The sequence below is a fragment of the Manis pentadactyla genome, chromosome 11, assembly GCF_030020395.1.
Source record: "Manis pentadactyla isolate mManPen7 chromosome 11, mManPen7.hap1, whole genome shotgun sequence".
In the NCBI taxonomy this organism is placed as follows: domain Eukaryota; kingdom Metazoa; phylum Chordata; class Mammalia; order Pholidota; family Manidae; genus Manis; species Manis pentadactyla.
The window spans coordinates 25,912,561-25,928,398 of record NC_080029.1 but is presented as its reverse complement, the minus strand read 5'-3'; the positions used below and the strand labels follow the sequence as shown (position 1 = coordinate 25,928,398).

Below are 15,838 nucleotides of genomic sequence, written 5' to 3'. Positions count from 1 at the left end.
ACTTTCTTCAAACAATTTGGTCTCTTTGGAAATCCTTCTAGAAAAAAGCCGAGACACCAACACCCCCAGGGCCTTTCAACCTTGGGCAATTCTTCTGATGGGCTTGTCACCCCCTGGCCTTTTAAAACCCATTTTGTGCAGCCACTGGGCCCACTGAGCCCACCTACCAGGCACAGGTGACTCCCGACTCTGTCCCAGCCCCTCACCTGTACATCCTCGCTCCCTCCAGGGGTCCTCTGCAGGTCCCCCAAGAAGCCTGTCTGGCCCCTGAGCTCAGAAAGCTGTCTGCTCCCTCCCTTCCTCCTGATCTGGCAGCTGGGATGGAAACTTTCGTGGAAAGCGCTCACACTGACGACAGCTCCCAGGTCAGGACTCTGACTCCAGCCCTGACAGGGACACAGGCTCCGGATCCGGATCCGGGGGCCTCTCCTTCACAGGTCAGGCTGGGCCCTCGGCCGCGGCTCCTCCCCCTGCTCTCCCTGCCCACCCGCTTTCAGCGGCTCTCCCCTGGCCCCACTGACTGCTCCACCACTAGAGAAGTAACTTCCATGCTTTCCCCTTTTGTTGTCGTCCCCCATTGCCTTCTCCCATTTATTGTATATTTTCCTTTCCCCCCCTCCCTGTGTCCATCAGTGGCTGTGTAGTCTGCCCAGGGCTCCATGGAGTTGAAAGTTAGAGCTTTTTGCTGTTTTGTTTAAGACCTGGTTATGGTTATAGGATTTTTTTTTTTTTGTCAGCTGCCTGTTATATCAATCACGGAGTCGGGATCTATTTATAGGTTGGGAGTACTGTGTCCTTAGTCACAAAGAGACACAGACAAGGGACTGTCAGCTGGTGCCGGAGGAGCTGAGCAACTGGAAACACCTGCGGGGTAGACCATCCCACGCCAGCCCCTGCCCTCCGCCGGCCCGAGCATGTGAGTAACCAACTTCTTCTCTCTGCCCCAGACTGCCCTGTGCCTTGCTGTCCTTTTTTGCTACACACCCCCATTCTCTCTTTCTCGCTCCCTTTTTTTAATGGATAAAAATATCTCCCCACGCCTGCTCTTTTATCCTGGTTTCCGGCACTTAGAGCATCTCTGCGTGGCTGAGAGGGAAGTGTTGCCTTCTGCAGACTGCTGTGGGAAGGTCAGAGGGACGGGGAATGGCTAGGTGGGCTGGTTCCACAAACTCCTTTGGAATCTGTGAGTTCCCTTTTATTTTTATTTGTTTTCACTGAGAAAAAGTAAGTAAATCAAAAGGGCAAGGGAAAGTTTACAAGCGGCTCAGCAGGGTGGTTATGTCTCCCAGCATGAAAACTTTTATTTGCTGGCAGCCCCAGCGTTGGGTAAGCTGGGAAGGTTACAGAGGGAAGACCCAGTTCACGCAAGACAGGTGGTGATGGATTGGAGCTCAAGCAGGGAGCTTCCAGATTCAAGGGGGAGTCGTGACAGTCCCAGTGACCAGCTTTTCCTATAGGACTTCAAAGAAAAATGACTTTTTTATTTTTGCCCCATGGAATGAGTTTGCTTTGAGTTGTCAAGAGCTGACAATTTGCCTTGCCTTGAAGGCTTTGTTGGTTCACTCATTTGGTGTGTTTTCTTCATCCTGAAAGGGGAATTTGGGTGGAGGGTGGGGGAGGAGGAGTCTCTGAAAGGTCCAGGCCTGGTGTGGCATGTTGTTGATGCATCACTGTATCCTTCCCAAAGGAAGAGATGTAATATCTCAATTCTTGTCAAAGCCGGGCTTGTTCCAGACAAACAGGGAGCAGGCTCTTGTGGGCACATGGGTGGCTCCCAGAGATGGCACTCCCTAGATATTGTCCAGCGGTCCACACAGCCAACATGCTACAAGCTTCCTGTGAAGATCTGAGACTTCAGTTGCTGGATAATGCATAGTATTAACTAAAACTCCTGCACTTAGGGAAATCTGCTATGTATTATTTACAAAGGAATAGTAGCCCTAAATGTTGGAGAAAAAGAATGAGTGATACTTAATGTGTATTAAACACAACTTTTAAAATGTCTCTCATTTTTTAATGAACCTAATAATGCCTGGCTTTCTACTTACTAACACGTGGTTACTATATGCGATATTGCTAAGGACTACTTCTTGATTTGTTTGGGAAGACAATATCCTAACAAAGAAATAATCTTTCCAACAACTTAAAAGCCCTAAACAAACCAGATAGGTCTGGATTAGTTTTGATTAAAAACAAAATAGTTTTAACAATAAATGTAACTGGGTGAAAGTTAAATAATATGGACACACACATATGTTTAAAGAGGCAGTTTGATCTCATTTTTGTTTTGACCTTTATGAAATTTTAACTTCTGCCTCTTGGTCCTTTATTTCCATCTGTGTTTTACTATGGGTTACTAATGTCTTTAGTCCATTCATTTATTATTTGGCAGGGGAGAATGGGGATCAGGAAGGAATAAAAATTGGAATTCACATGTTCAGGTAGTAAGACCACATTGATTGGTGGAGAAATTCAGAATAGGAGTTGGGTGTAAAATGAGGGGAAATGTCAGTATTTAAAACCTAGTATGGCAAGAGGTAACTACACTTACTGTGGTGAGCATTTAATAATGTAATAATTATCAAATCACTATGTTGTGCCTCTGAAACCGATATAATGTTGTGTATCAACTACATTCCCCCCACCTACCCAAAAAACTAGTATGGAAAATAAAGCCCAAGAAATCAAGAAAAAATTAAATAGGAGTTGAGTGTATTATCTATATGTAACTTTTTTTTTTCTATTCCAAGGATTCTATCTTGATAAACATATCCTACTAAGGTTTGCCACAATAATGCTTAAATGAGATTTGGTGGGCTGTTGTTAATTAAGCCTGAGTGAATCAAGTGACTGAACTTGCATTGAGACATCGCATTCAGAAATTGCAGCAGTCAGCTGTTTGCAATGCAAACTGAACTTCTGTCAGAGGACTTTCAGATCACAATGGCTTTTTAGAGAAAAGTGTGGCATGTTTTTTAATCTTTTAAATCCAAGAGCAAACTGTTCCCTCCCCTTCTCAAGATGCACACCAGAGCCTGCTGGCCTGTGATTAAATGCAGTGGGAAAGATGCCTGTATTTCTGAACCAGTCCTATGTTATCATTAGCGTTAATGGTTGAGAGAGAAGAATATTTGCTGGAACTGCTCATTCCTTTGGCTATCTGTGGGTGCTTTTAGTTGGGATGGGGCCTTGTTTGATGGTGTGATGGAGGGCCTCGCTTTCACCCTCAAGTTCAGATTGTGGTTTTTCCTTTGGGGCTTAGGTCTAGAGACACAGTTGGGGGAAACAGTGCATTTGCATAAGGCAGCCTCTGATTACTTAGTTTCTGCTTCAATAACGATTAATTTATGTGGACGGAGCTCACATCAAACTCATTTTTTTTTTCTAAACTGATTTCTTAAATGCAATTGGTCACGGAGCTGTCTGTGACTTCGTGTCTGCAAAATCTAACCTATTCCATTCTTGCTGTTTTATTTCTCTGGATGTAAACGTACGGTCGCCTGTGTGCACACACTGTTGTTTTATGCATCCCCCTCCCTCCAGTGCGTGGAAACCCAGCCCAACCTCCTCTAAAGTGGGGACAGTGGAGCCAATGAGCAGGTGCTTTGGAATACAGCAGGCTCAGGTGCAGGACCATCAATCTCGAGGAAGAAGGAATCACAAATACCTGGAAAGCACTCTCCTAATTTAAACAATTCTACATAGCTGAGGTCTCTCCAAAAGCCCAGTAAATAAAATATGGCAGCTGGCTGGATTTTTACACCAAAGACCATACACAGCTCTTTCCCTCCAACACTTCTTTTCTACAGTGTATCTGTCCATCTTTTTCTTATCTCTATTTTTACATTTCATTATCCTCCAGCTTGCTCTGTCTCCCTCCTCTCTTCCCTCCCTCTTCTCGCCTTCCCTGAAAAACACATTTCTATCTGGCACAGAAAATAAACTCAGATTGTGGGTAGTTATGTTAATCTAATTCAATCCTCAGCGGGTTAAGAGTGAAATTCTAATAGTGGAGCTGTTGAGGGCTTTTTTGTTAATGGCTTGGGGATTACATTGAGTTAAAGGCTCATTTCCTAATCAAACAGAGAGGGAGAGAGTGACTCCGAATATTTATGAGTCTCCCAGTGCGAGTTTAAACATTCAACTCCAAAAGCAGGGCTTCTGCAGGAGGAAAGAGTTAAAACCCCTCAGGGCTGCTGGGGAAAAAAATTAAACCAGTTAAGCCATCAGCATTTTCAGGCTGCTGTACAACTTCGGGAAAGTGGAAGGAGGCAACAGAGAGGGGAATCATTTCACAAAGTGAAAATGGAAACGGTGGCAGAAGCTCTCAAGCCAGTCAGCTGATGTGTTCAGGAAAAAAGCCCCCTTAGCAGATGCGGATCCCCTGTTCACCAAGGGCCTAGAGGGGAAATGTGCCTTCAACTCCCCAAATCAATTCTCCCCCTCCAGTCCAGGGGTGAAAACTTGGAGACAGGAGTATGGCTCAATTTACCAGCAGCTGAGGGTTCCCCCTGCTGCCTGGTGGAGCTGGCGGGGAGGATGCGCCCCCACCCCAGTCCGACCCCTGGGACGCTGAGGGCTGGCCTCCACAGGCCCCTCTCTCCCCTTGTGCTCTGTGATGGGCCTGGGTCCCTTGGTTCCCCCTGCCCTGCTCTCTGCGTGGGAGGACCTCGAAGCCCATCTGGTTCAGCGTGGCCAGGAGAAAGGTGGAGAGCCCCCCAATGTCCAGCCATAGGAGGCAAGGAGCAGCTTGGCCAAGGCCGAGCAACGCCAAGGAAAGCTGAGGTCAGGAGTCTAAGTTCTCTCCAGGCCCGGCTGGGCTCCCCCCTCGGTCTCGGGGGCACAGCAGAGGAGAGGGGATGTCAGAGCCATCTGGCTACCTACACGGGGCCTGGCTCTCCTGGCCTACAGTTTCCTTCCCCAGCTTGGAAAGCAAGGGCAGGACGCCCTGAGACAGGAGAGTTCTGAATGCTCTGTGGACACTTGTCTTTTTTCCTGCCACCAACCAAGTGAGCAGTTTCTAGTCCTTTCACTTGCACCTTTTTTCCTGCTCCATGAGGTCAGTGGAGGCTCCAGACAGCTGACTTTCTCTCTGTGGGGACCTCTGGCTTTTTGTCCCCTGACCTGGGCACTGTTCTTTCTCTTAGTTCTTCATGCTCATTGGCCTGCGAGTCCTCTTGCATTTGCCCTTCCTCATGTCAAGGTGGCATTTAGGACACGTCTACGTCCGCTTTTCTGTAAAACCTGCCTTCATGTTGGCATCTCCTTAACGCCCCCATCTGATCTCCAGACCCCATTATTACATTCGTCCTTTAAGGGTGATTGTTTCTGTGGGTCTCCCTCACTGGACTCGCAACTCGCCAGAACAGGGAGCACGTTTCATTCCCCTTTGTAAGGCCAGCTCACTGTTGGGCATTCCTGCCCTCTTGGCCTAAGGAGAGCCTCTCACGGGTGGCACGGAGCCCGGCTAAGAGCATGCACTCTGAGTCACACAGCCGGGGTTTAAGCCCTGGCACCACCTTTTCTCAGCTCTAAGACTTGAGCTATTTAGCCCCTTCAGGTTTCAATATTCCCATCTGCTAACTGGGGATAATTATAGAACCTACCTTATAGGGTTCTTGGGAAAATGAAATGCATGCGAAGTGCTAGCACTTCATTTGCTCAGCACCGAGCAGTCATTTCTGCACACGTTGTGTGACAGCACTGAAGAACTGAAGACAGACTTCTAGGCCACCCACTGAGGAGTTACATCGTCATCAGCTCGAGCTGATTATACCAGAGGCCAGGGGGCTTGAGCAACAGACGTTTAGTATTCTCACAGTTCTGGAGTCTGCAAGTCCCAGGTCAGGGTGCCAGAATGGCTGGGTTCTGGCGATGACCCTCTGCCAGGTGTCTTCACATAGAGGGGAAAGCAAGAGCTCTGGGCTCCTCCTCCTCTTACAGGGACACCGGTTCCGTCAGGGGGGCCCCACCTCCATGTTCTCATCTAAATCTCCTCACCCCCGCAAAGCCCCACCTCCTAATACCATCCTGTTGGAGGTTAGGCTTCATCAGATGAATTTTGGGGGAACACATTCAATCTGTAACAAGCTATTTTCCTAAATGTTTGTGACCAAGTCCTGTGTCAGCAAGATTTCCAGCTTCATCCTTCAACAAGCTATTCCATGAGAAAACCAGAGATCAAGGCATATCAGGAAACCCTCCAACCTGAAAGGAACTGGGGCTTTTGAACCTCTGCAGGAGAGCAGAGGATGGGCACCGGGCTCTGCACACCAGACCGACTTCAGGGATGGAAGGCCTGATTCTTCCGCTCTGTAGAAATGGCTTTGCCAGCCCTCTCGGTCAAGCTCGCATTCTAACGAGCGGTTTTGTTCTTGGGTCTCTGGGTCACTGCTGCACCCCTCTCCACCCTACTTTCCCAGAGGGCAGTTTGGCCAGTTCTAGCTGTGAAGCCAACGGGGCCATTTTCAGAGCAGCGGATGTCTGCCGTGTCCTCCTCTCTCTCAACATGACTGCTTGACAGATGACACTGAGAGCCCAGTGGCCTCACCGGAGTTCCCAATGAGGTGGCCTGTCATGGGATGCCCTGGGTACCGAGGGCTTTGACACTCCTGTGTGTCTCTGTGTAGGGACTCTCCATCCTGCAGGTAATGAGCCCTCCTCCCTTTCTTTCCCTACTTAGAAGCCTTTTATTTCCTGACTGAAATGAGATTGGGGGATTGGAGATGTGATTCACAGTGCCCCCCAAACTTACGAAGTGCCCATATTCTTCTCACTCCCTCCTCTCTGCTCTCCCTCCTAGAGTCAGAGGAAACACAACTAACACTTGAATTGTCACTGCCCCCCTTTTGGCCTCCTTACTGTTCACCTGTGAAGTGCCCTGGGACTAGTGTGGTGCCTGGCACATAGTATGTGTCCAGTAAATTCATGCAAAGTGAATTGCACAGAGTCTCTTCTCCCGAGGGGGCACCTCTGATCCCTTAATCGTGGGAGGAGTGATTTGAAATCGTGAATGTCCAGCTGCCCTCACTACATTAGCTGGTGACCCGTTGATCGTGGTCCTTGCCCCCGCCCTTTCCCTCTCTCTGTCCCTCCTGTTTTCATGTTCATCTGTCTAGAAAAAAAAAAGTATGTCTTTTATTTAGATGTGCACAAATCTTCCTAGGACTTTTATTCTGTCCCATAAAGAAGCTTCCCTAAGTAGATGACAGATTTAACTTGGAAACTGGTATCTTCCTGTGACTGTTTCCCTCCCTTGGGATGCCCTCCCTCTCCCCTTTCCAGTCCTCCTCTGGCTGTTTGCACTCAGCAGGGACCTTGCTTTCCTCCTGCTTTAACCACCCAGTCCCGGGTGGTCTACATAAGAGGGAGACCTTCCCCCTGCAGTGCTCCAGAGCGTCTACTTCCAACAGCACCTGCAAGGCTTTTGAAAGGTGGCAAGAAATGAATATCATCTTTGGTACTGGATTCTTCCCAGAACAGTATTTCTACTCCCTTTTGGAAGACTGGGGACTAAACCTTAGGCTGCTGAGGGTTAAATGATAGTAATGAAAAGTCGAGGCATCTCTTGGGGACTGGTGGCTGGCTGACACAATTGATTAGCTTGGCTTAGTGATTTTCCTAGCAATATTCAAGAGTGAATTTATTGCTGATTAGGTCGTGTGTATGTGTGTGTGTGTGTGTTAGGGTTCATGGTAGCGAGGGGGTAGGATAAGAGCTGAGAAAGAAGCATCATAGATTGTTTCCTCCTAAATCAGTCTCAGTAAGAGGCCTGTCACCCCAGGCGTGGCTGGTAATACTCGGGCTTCATACAGGGACATGTCTGCTGGGGGTAGGCAGGAGGAAGGGTATACCAGGCCTTCCTGGAAATTCTCTTTGTGACTCTCTGTGAATCTTCAATTATTTTGAAGTAGAAAGGTAAAACTGTCAACTGGAAGGAGGCTGAATGTTGAGGGCTGCTTCCATCTGTGGCTCTGGTGAACAGAGGGGCTGGACAGCCCCAGGGGGAGGCAGGGACAGGTGGATCCCTCCCAGTTCCACCTCCGGATCAGTGATAAATAAGCTGTGCATGCTCTCAGAGCCTCGGTTCCCTGATCCTAAACTGATGGACTGGAGGTGGTCTCTTAAACCCTCCAGCTCTAAACGTTTACCTTTTAGAACTATTGTTCATGATGGACCCAGCACATTATGCTCTAAACATAATCAATACCAGGGTCAGCCAGGCGGAGTCTCTTTCCTCCAAGGCCTTGGGCCGCAACGTGGCTTTTCTTCGGCTTTGTGTCCTTACCATTCTCAGTCAGTCCCTCTTATCTATCATTTTGCTCCTGTGACCTCTTTCCTCATGCTCCTTATCTCTAAGTACCTCAGGGCGTTGAGTGGAAAACTGATCAGGCCTGCTTGCTCAAAAACTAATCCATACACTCTGCATTTAAATTTTTGTTTTTAATTTGTAGAGGCCACAGCTTCATCCCTCTGTAGTCCTGACACTCCCCTCACCATCTTCCACCCCATAAGTTGCATCTAGGCACCTCCACGCCTGGGGAAGCCCAGTGCCGGAGCACCTGCTTGAAGCCCCCTGGGGGCCTCTGACGAGAGGGGCACAACTGGGGTTTGGAAGAGAAGCCAGCGCAAGGGGGCCTCCACCTGTGTCCCTAACTTCCTCCTACCTTCATTTCTTCCCCCTGCTCAGAGTGCCTCACAAGACCGGCATGAAGTGAATATAATAATCCAAGGGAAAACATTCCTTGGAATAGGGAAGAACTTACCAGTTTGAGACTAACTTATTCCCCCACATGAACTGGTTTGGGCGGTGACTAACCAGGCTCTAGAGCCACACTGCTGGACCTACGTCTACCTTGTACTAGCTGTGACCTTGGGCAAATTTCCCAGCCTCTCCATCCACACTCAATTTCCTCATTTATATAATGCACGTGATAAGAGCACCTCCCTCATGGAGTTGTTGTAAAGATTTAAGGAGACCTAAATAGAGGCCCTTGAACAGTGCCTGCTAGATAATAACCTGTCTAATTGTTGATGGTGATGATGCCATTTTTGCTGTAGTAATCATTTTCTAGGACTCCATGCAAAAAAGACCAAGAGGAAGGAAACTTCCAAAGACCTTAGAGTTCTACCAATGTCCTCCTGGACTTCTTACAAATATAGCAGAAGGTGCTGTTGTAGGGGCGGCTTAAAGACATACTCCGGCCCTCCACGATTCCCTGCATGTCCATATCCTGTACCTGAGTGAGTGTCCTCCCAATGCCTGCGTGGGGTTGGGGGTGATCTGGCCGAGCCTTTCGCCCCTCATGGAAATCTGCTCTCTGTAGCCTAGGTGGGATGGCTGGGCAAGTCCAGGTGTGAAAGCTGGAATTGGTTTAGATGGGCTGTCCTGTGGATCCTCCAGGCCATGGACTCACTGGAGTGTATTTCCTGCATAGGACCTATTCCTCCTCAAGCAGGGCTTGCTTGTTTTCCACATAATTGATGGTGCCTCTCTAGGGAGTACTTAGCAAGGAAAGAAGAATGGGAATAGGAAGAGTGATTTCTGATGTCTCCAAGGGGCCCTGATTAGTGTAGTTTAAGGGACTTGTAGAACTGACATCACAGTCTCAGAAGAAAGTTCTGAATCTAGACTTGTGACCAGCCTGTGTGTTTGTGCACACGTGTGCACGTTCATTAAGGTTACTGTTGTCAGCCATCCATGACTCTCTTCTTTCCTCATCTCAGGCTGAGAGTAATCTTAAGGAACCTGTAATTACTATTTCCTCTAGGGCACTCAGCTGAGAACACCCTCCTGTAATGACGTGAGTTAATTCTGCCTTCAGATGCCCATCTGCTGGCTTCTTTGGACACCAGTGTGAACCAAGCACCACTTTTAGCCCAGGGGGAAAAGATCACACAACAGATATTAGTACCTGCAAGTTCAGGCTTTGCTCTTGGGCAACAGAAATATGGTGGTGGCCTCTTGCTCATGCAGAATCTTCACGCAGATATCTGCCTTTAGTGATAGAAATTTTGCAGCAGAACAAACCGCTAATCAGTGAGCAGTCTTAGTGGATTTGGGCAGTCACTAGCATTGATAAGGGAAGGGTATTTAGAAAAATTCTAGAGACAGGACTGTAGTATTAAAGTTTTAAAACATGCAAAGATGCCATGTGTCACCTAGGGATCAGACATAGACATGCATGGGAATGAGAAACACAAGTTTCCAGAGAGAAGGGGTATGGGCTTTTGTATTGTCTATGCCCATCTGCCAAATGCAATGTTAGCTCTGGCTTCTGCAGGCTCCCATCTTGCTTTCTTTTCCCATTTATTTTTGGGGATGAACTTCTGGAATCATTGAAGGTTGGGGGTGGGGCAGAGGGGAGGCAAGTGGATGCATTTCAATGAAAGCTGTGCAATCTATTTGTTAAAAATATCAAAACTATTACCTTGAAATATGGCACTCTTCTGATGTAGTTGGACATTGTAATGAGGCTACAAAACTTTATGGAAATAAAACTGATTTTTATGGCGGTATATTGAGCAAGCCTTAGATTAGCTTCCAGAAGCCCCCATTCTAGTCTGAGCTCTGCCACTGCCTGAGATGTTGTACAAGCCACTTTATTTTTCTCTGCCTCTATTTCTTTACCTGTAAAAGGAATAGGTGACCTCTAAGTGCTCTTCTGGGTCCAACCTGAACTTGTCCTGTGTCCTACTCAGGACTGATCATCTTGTGTTATAGCTCTTTACATGGTGGTTTTCCCTCCAGAATTAAGGCTCTGTGGGCAGGGACTGGTGATCCATCAACCAGCACGTGCCTAGATATGACAAGTACCCAACATGCCTTTGAATGTACCAATGAAAGAAATGACACAAGTAAATGCCAACCCCCCCAACCCAGTATCCACCTGGCTATTTCCAGAAGTGCTGCAGGCCTGACTAAATGTCCTTAACGGCTTGAGTGCCTACCCTCTGTGTCTCCCCTCAGTTGTCAGGGGTGAGGATTCAGGCCTCCATGGCGTGTACTGGAAAACCTTTTAGCAACCTCAAACTGAGCTGCCTAAAACCAACCCACTGAAAACACCTTTTAGGAATGACATCATTTCCCAACTGCCATGCCTAGTCCTCTGCAGGACCATACTGTCCGTTTCTGTTCTCTTTTCCCCTCTCTCCATCATACTCTATTAATTTTAAAATGTTACATTTGGAGACTTACTAAATAAAGAGACCTCAGAGCACAAAGTATCCCTTATCCATTTCCTGGGTCCCTATGTGCTTCCCTGTAAAGATTTTTTATTTTTTACTAAATGGCCTTGATTTGATCATGAATCGCTATGTGACAATTCTTTTTACTGTGTCCAACTTAGTTCTAAAATATTCTTCCATAAGTCCCTCACTCTATTTCTGATGATCCCTTGTGCCCCTTTTCACTTCTGTCTTTGCCATTTCATAAAATTATGAAGTGATTCCTATATATGTTGGTCCCTTGATCTCGGGCCTTTCCTAGTTCTCCACCAAAATTTCCCGCAACGGCTCTTAGAACTGGACTTCCACAAGTTCAGGTGGTCTTGGGTCTCTGTCCTTTCCATACCGAGCCTGGGGGCGTGCTTTGTTCTCTATCCCCTAAAACTTTGTATTTTCTTTAACCAGCAGCTTTCACATGATGAATGATCCACATTACAAATGTAAAGCCTTAAAAATTCTTCAGTATCGCTCTTTTGCACCATTCTGTGAAGGATGCCCCTTTTTTCCCCTGAGAATAATCTCAACACATGTCGACTGTGCCATGACCTGATACCTGAGTATGACATTTCCTCTAGGCATTTCTTGCCTGTTTCCTTGCATTGTTGTTCAGTGCTTGCCTGGTTTCTTGACTTTTTCACATATCCCAGCTCTGCAGCTGCTCTTCTGAATGTGGGAGAAGGGCAGAAGCATTTATCAAAGGCCTGTTATGTGTTAGAGACTTTACATAGTTCATCTTTATTGAGCCTTGTAACAACTGAAGGATGTCAGTATTCTTCTTCTTCTCATTTTACAAAAAAGGAAACAGAGAAACTGGGGTTATGCATCTTGCTTAAGGTCGCCCAGGTAGTAAGTAGTATGTTCTGACGTCACCTTCCACAATACACTAACAGGGCTCAGTGCACACAGTCAGCTAATAAAAACCACCCCAATACCCTTTGGTATCATTTACATAAACATTGAATTTGGTCCAACCCCATTTTCAAAGTTTTAGCATTTTTATTTATTTTCTTTGAAGTGTTGAGTGTCCCCTGAACAGACCCATAGAGAGATCTTATAACACCAGCTTTCATTCCCCAAGTCATTGTAAATATTACAACACAGATGCTTCCAGGAAGGGAACCTTCTGTTAATCATCCTTGGCTCTCCTTTGCTACTGCTAACAGTCTTGCTTCTCCTAAATCAATTTTTTAAATTCTCTCCAGAGATTCTGGTAACCATGTTGGTAGAATGTGGCTAAAATGGGTAGACGTTAAAACTCCCGGGATGTGTGCTCTTTCAGAAAGCACAGTTCCTGCTTTTTTTGCTTTGCTGTGCCTGCTCCCTCTTGCTTTGCTGTGCCTGCTCCCCCATCACCTTCCCTCTTCTGATCTCATACCTTCCTTTCAAGCAACCCTTTGATAGTGTTTCCATCCCCCTTATGTTTCCCCTTTTGTCTTTCTCCCCACTACAGTCTTCCCACACATCATCTTTCTTGACTTTTTTTTCTGAGAGCTTTATCTGCATTTAAACTTGACACTGGGTCTGCACCCCTCTCCCACCACCGATAGCATCCTAACTTCTCATGGGGCATCATGTGTCCTTTCCCTGTTGGGCGGCTGCTCTGGGCACCGACCACCACACAGTTTTCTTAGGGAGGGAGGAGGGGCCTCAGCTGGCTGGACTCCTTGCCCGGTCTCCTGTGGCCTTTACCTCCTCTTGATCCACCCACCTTGGCTCTTGGAATGCTGATCACATTCCCCCAGAGTTATGCGTACCCACCTTGGATGGAATCCAGCATGCGCTCCCTGGACCGTGTGTAACATCTCCCTGTCCATGACCTTCCATGGGGACAGGGTCATCCGACTTCTGCTTTTCCTCTGGCTTCTGTCCTCTGAAGGGGCCCTCACAGCCTGTAGTCCACCTCCTGAATACAGTGGGTTGGGGGCGGCTGGGGGTCACTGTCTGGCCATTGCAATGAAATGCTAAAGGATGTTTGATGGTTCCTGATATAATTCCTGGGGTTTCACATCTCCCCCTTCCCCTTTCCTTCTTTTCACACTGGAAACCCCTGTTAGATCATTGAAGTCAGCCAGACAATTCAGTGGGGGAGCTTTTCTGTCTGTCTTGCTTTCTTAGGCACTGTCTTCGGTTCTTAGGGCCTCTAATCCCTCATCACTTTTTGTAGGGAGAATATGAAAGTTCTGTGTTGGGGGACAGGACTTGTTTGATGTGACTGTGGCCACTCTCTATGGAGGCTCCCAGCTGCATGGGACAAGTTTTAGGGTGAACCACAGGATCTGTTGGTTTCCTGAGTCTGGGCCTTGACCCAGGCTCTGGCTAGATGGAAGTGACCCAGGGCTGGGGAGAAGCTGGCATTTCCCCCAGAGTGGGTGCATCTGTGCCTTAATTACTGCCTCTTCATCTGATGGGCACGCAAGTGTCTCTGCTAGGTGGTTTGGCGTTTCCCTGGTCCATGTGTTCCACTGTCTCCCTGGCTGTTCGGGAAGATTCCTGAGAGGTGGGGGAGAGCACTGTCTTCACTTAGTGTTCCTAGAAGCAGAGCCTGAAACAGCGCTTCTGGGTGAGAAATGTACTGAAGGTCTGCCGTCTGGAGAAAGCTGTAGGGGGGTGAGGAGGTGAGATGGGCGGAGGGGGGAGGGAACTAAGGAAGAGAGATGGGTGGGGGCGGGGAGCTAGGGAAGGATGTGGAGTCAGCTGAAGTCTGGCTTCAGCCTCATCCCCCAGGGAGCTCTGCAGCATAAATGACATTACAGGGTTGTCCCACCTTGAGGCAAGGAAACTGGCCAGTTGTACCCCCATATCAGTCAGTCATTGTCTGGGAACTGCCCTGAGGTGAGGGAGTAACCTCCCAACCCCTTCCAGAACAAGGGGGCTCCCACTGGTCAAGGGTAATTCTCAGGAGAAGGCTGCAGCCCTTAGCAGGTGGGGATGGGTGAAGGGGTCTGAGCAGAGCACCCCAGCACCCACTACAGGGAGATTATATGAGGCAGGGTCCTGGTGTGCTCCCCTGTCTCTCCATCTCAACTGGGTCACATTGGGATGTGGTGATAAGCTATTGCTCTGCAGGATGGAACATTATAAAGCACCAGGCCCCTGGGTGTTGAAGACGGGCAGGTTGCAAAGACAGGGACTCTGAAGATGCAATGCCTAGAGCTTGTGTTACACCCTGTCTCTCAGCCACTTTAGGCTCATCAAAGGCTGTGGGAGAGCGAATCACTCAGCATCCCATGCTTTCATTCTGGGAGCTAGATACAGAGTAAGAAATAGCCTCTTCCTCTTCTGCAGAAGATGGCTTCCCTCTGGGTCCCTGTGAGGGAATGGAGAGCCTTGCTGTAGGAGGGACTGTTGGCTTTCGGTTTGCCTTCAGCCAAAGTCCAGGGTTGGGTATGTAGGTATTACCCATTAGCGAGCAGCTTTATGATAAATGGCCATGTGCCTGGCTCTGTGTGGAGAAAATACAGGAAGAACAATTCTTGTGTTTTGAGGGATTTGAAACTGGTTGGAAGGAGACCGAGGAGGGAGGGTCCCCCTGCGTGCTTGTGCTTGGCTGTAGCCCATCTAGCTGCCTTGAGGGAAGGACCCGGGATGTGTATAAGGACCACAGGTACCTGGGGAAGGGAAGTGTGGGCGCTGAAAGGCCGTGCTTGCAGTTCGAGGCCAGGCTCTTTGTGTATTATTGCATCTGATATCAGACCATCAGACCACAGCAACTCAGAAAGTCTAGATGTCTCTAATTTATAGGTGAGGGAACAGAGGCTCCCACGTCAGCCTTGCTAAGGGCATTGCAAACCTACAAAATGTAAAGATGAGTTTCAGACTCAAGCCTGGTTACCTCTATTGTAGTCCATGTCTCATCACTAAACCAGTAGGCTTGGGTACCCAGTTCTGGGAACACTGGGGTCAGGTCCCTGAGGGCATGCTGGTCCATGAGTTCAGGTGGCCCAGCTCATCCCAGTCTGAGGGCTTGATGCTTCTCCACCTACTCAGTCCCTTCTTTCATCCATCCAGTGGAATGTGCATCCATCACTCCTTCTCCCCAGCCCTGTGCAAAACCACATCTTCTCCCTGATATTTTAAGATACCTCCTCCCTGAAGCTGCCCTTGTGATCTGCAGCCCAAAAGTTAGTACCACCATTCTGCATGTCCAGCATCCACTGAGGAGTCTCGCAAGGTACCTATGCACCCAGAGCACTTAGCTGTTCACGTCCATGTTCCTGGGTACACACGTTCACTCTCTGTGTACCAGCTGCTCAGCACTTCCTTAGGCACCCACCCAGAATGCCACTCCCAAGTCTGTCTTCCACACTTCCTCTCTGCTCTGCACTGTCAAAACTAAAAAGGAACTTGAGACACAATGATGTCCTCATGCTGAAGAAACTTACACATGTACATGGGAACCTGGTGGCCCAATGCCAGTATAGCAGAAGTCCCAACTTTGGGCTAGTGCAAACCCAGGTACGATCCTGGCTCTGTTATTTATGGTCTCAGGCAAGTGAATCTGCCTCTTTGCACTCAGCTTTCTCACATGGGCAAAGGGGTGATGGAATCCAGTCCATCGGGGCTGTTGCAAGGTTATTAAGTGTGATGAGGCAGGAGGAAGCAAGAGCTTGGG

At 48.1% G+C, this 15,838-nt stretch overlaps 1 protein-coding gene across 1 annotated transcript in view; it reads left to right on the top strand.

Annotated features, from left to right (window-relative positions):
* Positions 1–390: 390 nt before the first annotated feature.
* ESRRB (estrogen related receptor beta) overlaps positions 391–15,838 on the top strand; it is a 161,490-nt gene continuing 146,042 nt past the window's right edge. The window contains exons 1-2 of the mRNA XM_036913085.2: positions 391–437; positions 779–916. Of these exons, the coding sequence (XP_036768980.2) occupies positions 915–916 (2 nt within the window). The 5' untranslated portion in view covers positions 391–437; positions 779–914. The remainder of the gene's footprint in view (positions 438–778; positions 917–15,838) is intronic.